The sequence below is a fragment of the Ichthyophthirius multifiliis genome (genome assembly GCF_000220395.1).
Source record: "Ichthyophthirius multifiliis unplaced genomic scaffold scaff_1120509249837, whole genome shotgun sequence".
In the NCBI taxonomy this organism is placed as follows: Eukaryota; Ciliophora; class Oligohymenophorea; order Hymenostomatida; genus Ichthyophthirius; species Ichthyophthirius multifiliis.
The window spans coordinates 1-6,526 of record NW_004087258.1 but is presented as its reverse complement, the minus strand read 5'-3'; the positions used below and the strand labels follow the sequence as shown (position 1 = coordinate 6,526).

General features: G+C 13.9%; 1 protein-coding gene across 1 annotated transcript, besides 14 other annotated features; it reads right to left on the bottom strand. All coding sequences in view use genetic code 6, as the record gives it.

The window, feature by feature from the left end:
* Positions 1 to 47: part of a microsatellite that runs on past the window's edge.
* Positions 48 to 65: 18 nt separating this feature from the next.
* Positions 66 to 103: a microsatellite.
* A 118-nt stretch (positions 104 to 221) lies between these two features.
* IMG5_036710 (hypothetical protein) lies at positions 222 to 648 on the bottom strand (the record flags this gene model as incomplete). The annotated part of the gene is made up of 1 exon (XM_004038984.1): positions 222 to 648. A coding segment is annotated over one exon (339 nt), but the record flags the coding sequence as incomplete, so codon positions are not given.
* Positions 649 to 932: 284 nt separating this feature from the next.
* Positions 933 to 1,122: a microsatellite.
* Positions 957 to 1,111: a microsatellite.
* Positions 1,123 to 1,359: 237 nt separating the features above from the next.
* Positions 1,360 to 1,437: a microsatellite.
* An 825-nt stretch (positions 1,438 to 2,262) lies between these two features.
* Positions 2,263 to 2,333: a microsatellite.
* A 1,442-nt stretch (positions 2,334 to 3,775) lies between these two features.
* Positions 3,776 to 3,822: a microsatellite.
* Positions 3,783 to 3,822: a microsatellite.
* Positions 3,823 to 3,838: 16 nt separating this feature from the next.
* Positions 3,839 to 3,985: a microsatellite.
* A 935-nt stretch (positions 3,986 to 4,920) lies between these two features.
* Positions 4,921 to 4,950: a microsatellite.
* A 543-nt stretch (positions 4,951 to 5,493) lies between these two features.
* Positions 5,494 to 5,568: a microsatellite.
* A 307-nt stretch (positions 5,569 to 5,875) lies between these two features.
* Positions 5,876 to 5,941: a microsatellite.
* Positions 5,942 to 6,053: 112 nt separating this feature from the next.
* Positions 6,054 to 6,092: a microsatellite.
* Positions 6,055 to 6,103: a microsatellite.
* Positions 6,104 to 6,526: the final 423 nt, after the last annotated feature.

Genomic DNA, 6,526 nt, shown 5'->3' with positions numbered 1-6,526 from the left:
TATAAATATATAAGTATATAAATAAAATATATATATATATATATATACATAATTATTATTAATTTATTAAATATTATTTAAAAATTATATATTCTTTAAAAATAAAATTAGTGGAAAAACATGAACTTAAATTAAGACTAAATAAATGATTAAAAATTCATTTTATCTTAAATAATCTAAAAAAAGATTTATATACATATCATGAACTAGAAAATCTATAAAAAGAAATTGAAAGTTTACAATAAGTCTAAATGACCTTAAAAAATATAAATAATACTAAAATATAAATCTAATGCAAGCATTTCAAATCAATGAAATGTACATTTTAATTAACTTTTAAATCTCATAATCCTCTAAAGAATATTGAATAAGAAAACTAAATTATAGAAGACGATGTAATATCTTAATATGATGAAATATCTCCTTTTCATATAGACTAGTAAGTGGAATAAGAAATAAGTTAAATGGAAGAAGAGAATTAAAAAAATATAAATAATAATGAATAATAATAAGAAAATTTACTCAATTTAAACTTCAAATTAAGCATATGTAGACTTTAACATAGAAATCACCCTGTAATGAATGACGAAAAATATAAAATTCATTTAGCCAAAAGATGGATATAAGGTCATGCTGGAAAAATCGAAAAAATATATAATGAAATAAAAGGAAAAAAAATAACTCCAAAAAATATAATGGAGTAATTAAAAGAATAATATGATATAGATATATATGCTAAATGTGTTAAAAAAGAACATAAAAAATTCATAAAAAAAAACTAGACAATATCTTAAAACAAATAAAATAAAAAAATAATATATTAAACATAGATAAAAATCAAGTTTAAAAAATGAAAAAAAAGAAAAATCCTTACAAAATATAAAAGTAAATATATATAAATTAGGATATAGAAGAAACATAGGAGGAATAGAAATAGTCATAAATATAATAGTTAAAATAATAATAGTAATAATAATAATAGTAATAATAAAAATAATAAAAATAATAAAAAAAATACTAAAAATAATAATAATAATAATAATAATAATAATAATAATAATAATAATAATAATAATAATAATAATAATAATAATAATAATAATAATAATAAGTATAATAGTAGTAAGCAAATAATTTATGTTCCCCAAAATTAAATTCTTTTTAAGTTAATAAATGTAGGGAGGAATAGGAGAATTTTTAGGACATTGAATCACCTGGTTTTTTGTAACAGGCATATTGAACTTTATATTGCATTTTAATTTTTTTTATTTTAAATAAATTTATTTATTTAATTTAATATTTTATTTCAAAATCTTTCAATCTAAATAATCTAAAAATTTTTTATAAAACTTAAAATAAATATCTATATATATATATATATATATATATATATATATATATATATATATATATATATATATATATATATATATATATTTAAACACAAATTTTATATTATAATAAATATAAATAACAGAATATTAAATTAATTCTTATTTAAGTTTTTTATTTTCGACTTTAATATAAATAAAAATCACAATTTGTTTTTTTCAATAAATATTTCTTTCCTTATCTATTAAATTTTTTGATATCTATCACAAATACCTTCAAAGTCTTTAGAAGTTATATCATCAGGAAAATAAAACCTATATCTATTATATAAAATATAAAAACATTAATAATATAATTTAAATAAAAGAAATACAATAATCTAACTTCTTATGAAACTTAATCATTTTATTCATAACCTATTTTTTTAATAAATTTATTCATATTATAATTATCAAAGAAAAATCCTTTTGAACTTAAAATACCTTTTTATTTTTTATTTATTTAACTATCTATATATTTATACTAAATTTATTTACATCCACAAATAATAATTTTATTTGACCATTTTTTAAATTTATAAAAAGAAAAAAGAAAAGTTGACATAATAGCAAAATTTTATATTTATAATTCTCTATTTCGATAGTTTAATAAATCTTTAGCCATATCACTTTATTTATTTTAATTTAAAAATTTAAACAAGATAAATTAATAAAATACGCATATTCCAATTAAGAAATTATATTAAACATTTTTTCTTTATCAATATTTAAATTTATAAAATTTCTTATAAAAAAAGGCAATTTAACTTATTATTCCGAATTTAATTGTTAATGAACATTTAGTAAATCTAAAATTGTTTAAGTTATAAAATTATAACTTTCTTTTTAGTCTTTTTAATTATCAGTAGTATTATTCATCTATATAAAATACTTTTATATAATAAAATTATTTATTTAGATTTTTTTTTTTATTAATATAATATATTTATATTTAATTTTTTTAAAAAAATAAATTAAAGTTTTAAAATAAAATTAATACTAACTTTTATTTTTTTACAATTCTCTATAATTTATTTTAATAGATAAAAATTAAGATTTTGTTTAAATATAATATATTATAAATCCATATAATATTTTCAAAATTAAAATACAAAAATTATATATATTAAATATTTAATTTTTATAAATTATATTCTAGTTATTTTAATATGTTCACTATTTTTTTTATAATAATTAATTATTTCATATAATATATGAACTAAAAAATAGTAAAAACTTTAATTATTTCTATGTTTTTTATATAATTTTAATTGTTTATTTATATTGTATTTTATTATTTTTTAGAAAAAAAAAAAAAAAAAAGAATATATATTTTTATATATTAATAATAATAAATATTAAATTAATAATTTTATTTTAATATAAAAAATAAATTATAATAATAAATTTAATAAAAAATAAATAAATAAAATTAAAATTAAATGTTTTTTTTTTTTAAAAAAAAAATTTACATTATTTTAAAATTTGTATTATTATTATATAATCAACTTTATAAATAACAAATCAAAAATCTAAATAAAATAAAATTAAAAAATAAATGATAAATATAATAAGTTCAATAGATTTATTTGGAAGTAATATAAAACTCCGATATAATAACAGAGACCAACATAAGACATTATTCGGAGGAATGGTGACTATTATAATAGCTTTTTTAATATGCGTTGAGGTATATTTAATCGGTATTGAAATAATAGAAAAAAAAACCCTGAAGTTATTTTCAGTAACGAAATTTCAGAAAACAATGATCGCGTAGATATTCGTTCTGATACATTTACAATAGCATTAGGTATATAAAATTCAAGTTGGTCTCATTTTATAGACGAACAAATTTACACTGTAAAAGCTGAATAATACATCAAATAGAAAAGATATGATGAAGTAAAGTAAGAATATATATCTAATGAGTAAGTAATTGATATAAACCTAGTAAAATGTAGCGAATCTTAATTTAATGTACCTGGTACTTAAGAGAAATTCAAAAAACTGGAATAAAAAGAAAGTCTTTATTGTATAAACCCTAGTTAAGAAGGAATTCATCTAATTGGAGATTTCGACTCTGAAAATTATTCTTTTATAAGATTTATTTTCAAAGCATGTAAGGACTAAGAAAAAGGCTGTAAAAGCATTAAAGATGTAAAAAAAACACTTGAAAAGTCTTTTTTTGCAATGTATTATTCAGATACTGTAATCATTCCTAAAAATTATACTAATCCATATTAATATAATTTAAAAAATAATTTTTATTTCACTTCATATTCTTATAATAAAGAAGTTTAATTTTATATGAAAAATAATTATATTTATTCAGATGTAGGTTTTATTACATCTGTAGAAGAAAAATAAAGAGCTACATAATAAAATAATTTAATTGAAGCTGTAATATAAATTAAATAAATATAAAAATAAAAAAAAAAAATAGTAAAAATAATAAGAATTTAATAAACATATATATTGATATAAATAAATATATATATATAAAAAAATAAAAAGATATATTGATATATTTAAATATATATATATTATATATATATATATATATATATATATATATTTCATATATAAAAATATTATTTATATATATATATATATATTTAATTGATTTCTTTTATTTAGACATATTTTGAATAAAGTGAAGAATTTTTTACTTTAATTATAAGAATGGAAAAAGGAATAGAAGGTGTATATACTAGAAGATATAAAAAATTTTAAAATTTATTAGCTGAAGTAGGTGGTATTTCTAAAGCTTTATTTTTTATTGGTTTTGTTTTAAGTTTTCCAGTATCTTTATTGAATTTACATATTAATCTAATTAAAGAAATTTTCAATTTTAAAAAATATAATAAAGATGAAAATGATGAAAAAGAAGATGGCTAAATAAGTGAAGCATGTGGAAAAGATTAAAGAAAATCTGACATTATAGATATGAAAAAAGATTAAAAAAATGAGGAAAAAATAAGAATGGAAACTCAAAACAAATAAAAAATGGCAAATAAAAATATAAAAAACAATAAAGATGAAAATAATTTAATTAATTTATACTGGATCGATTATATTTTGTATTATTTGTGGCCTTTTGGATAAACCAAAAATAGAAAACAGACAATTAATTATGCCATTAAGAAAATATAGAATAATCTAGACACATTATTTATTATTTAAAAATTACACGAAATAGATAAATTAAAAGTACTTCTTTTGGATAAAAACTAAATTAAATTATTCGAATATTTACCAAAATAATTAATTTATATAGATGATAAAAATATGATAGTGAAATAAAAATAAAAATATAAGAAAAATTTAAGAAGATAGTATAGAAGAGGAACTGTTTCCTGATTAATTTAAGACTCTATAAGAAAAAGCAAGTGAGGCTTTAACGGCTTTTCATAAAGTTACTTAAAAAAAATAATGACTAAGGTAGATTGTAAGTTAATTAAATATATAGATATAAAGTATTTCAAGAAAAAATTATAGAATAAAATAATAAATTATAATAAGCAGTTGAAATTTCTTCTTAGAATTTTTTAAATTAATAAAATTAATAAAATTAAAAAAACAAAAAGTCAAAATATATGGAAAGTAAAGCTGAGAAGGATAATAATATTAAAGAAGAATAACTAAGAAATGAAAATTTAAAAAATTATATTATTTAAAAAATGAAAAATAATAATAATAATAGTATTAAAAATTAAATAAGTCTTTCTAATTCTATTAAGACAAATAATAATAATAATGATAATAGGATTAATTTAAACGATACTAATAATAAAATAATACAAACAATATAGTAAGTTATTCTAATACTAATATTACAAATTTTTAAAAAAATTAAATTATAATTTTATTAATACATTTAATTAAAAAACTTTTAGAAATAATTATATTATAGATGAAATTAGCGATAATAATGAATTCAAAAACATAGATGAAAATCTATAATATATAAACTCATGTATACACAAATAAATTAACATAAAATAGATAACTTTTATAGAAAAATGATTTAAAAAATATAATAATATATATATAAAAGAAATAAATTTAAATTATATAAATAAATAAAAAAAGAAAATATATAAATATATGTGAAGAAATAAAAATATATATAAATATTTATAATTATATAAATAAATACATTATATATATATATATATATATATTTATATTTATATATTTTTCTTTAATATTTACTTATATTATATATAATTTATGTAATTATAATTGAATAAAAATTTTTTTTTTAATAGTATACCTTAACTTTATATATTATTTATAAATTTTATTTTAATTAACAGACTATTTTATAATTATTTATTTTTTAAATAATTTAATAAATATATTTATATAGATCTTTTTTTTAAATTTAAATATATATTCTTTATTTAAATTTATAAATTTTATTAAATAAATAATTATTTTATATAATCTATTTTTTTTTCATTTTTTAAGTTATAAAATTTATAGATTAATTTTATAATTTAATAAATTTATTAATTTATATTTTTAAATAGTTTTATATTTCATTTTTTTATAAATTTTTATTATTTAATTATTTATATTTTTGCATAAAAATTATAAATTTTATTAATATATTTAATCAAATATCAATAATATTACTATAATTAAATAATATAATATATAGAATATAAATTCCACTACATATATATATTTATTTATATATATATATTTATATATATAAATTTTTATATTTTTATTCTTATTCAATATTGTAATGTTAACAATGCATTTAATATAATAAAAATAAATAAAAATAATTTAATTAATATTTTATAATATTTAAACAATTAATTTTAATAAAAAATAATATGGGAAATTGTATTAAAATACGATAAAAATAAGAAAAAAAATTGCAAAATATAAATTATGTAAATTAATTTAAAAATAAAAATTCGGATTAAAATTAGTCTAATTAAAATCATGAAACGTAAGATTAAAATTTAAATTAATATTTGGATGAATTCTAGTTAAAATCCATATAAATATTAAATAAATTTTTAAAACCATAAATAAAACCAATTGAATAAAATCCTTTATATATGAAACGAAAAGCATATTCTTAATAATAAATTTAGATTTAATAGAAAAAAAATTCCTAAATAAATATGATAAAA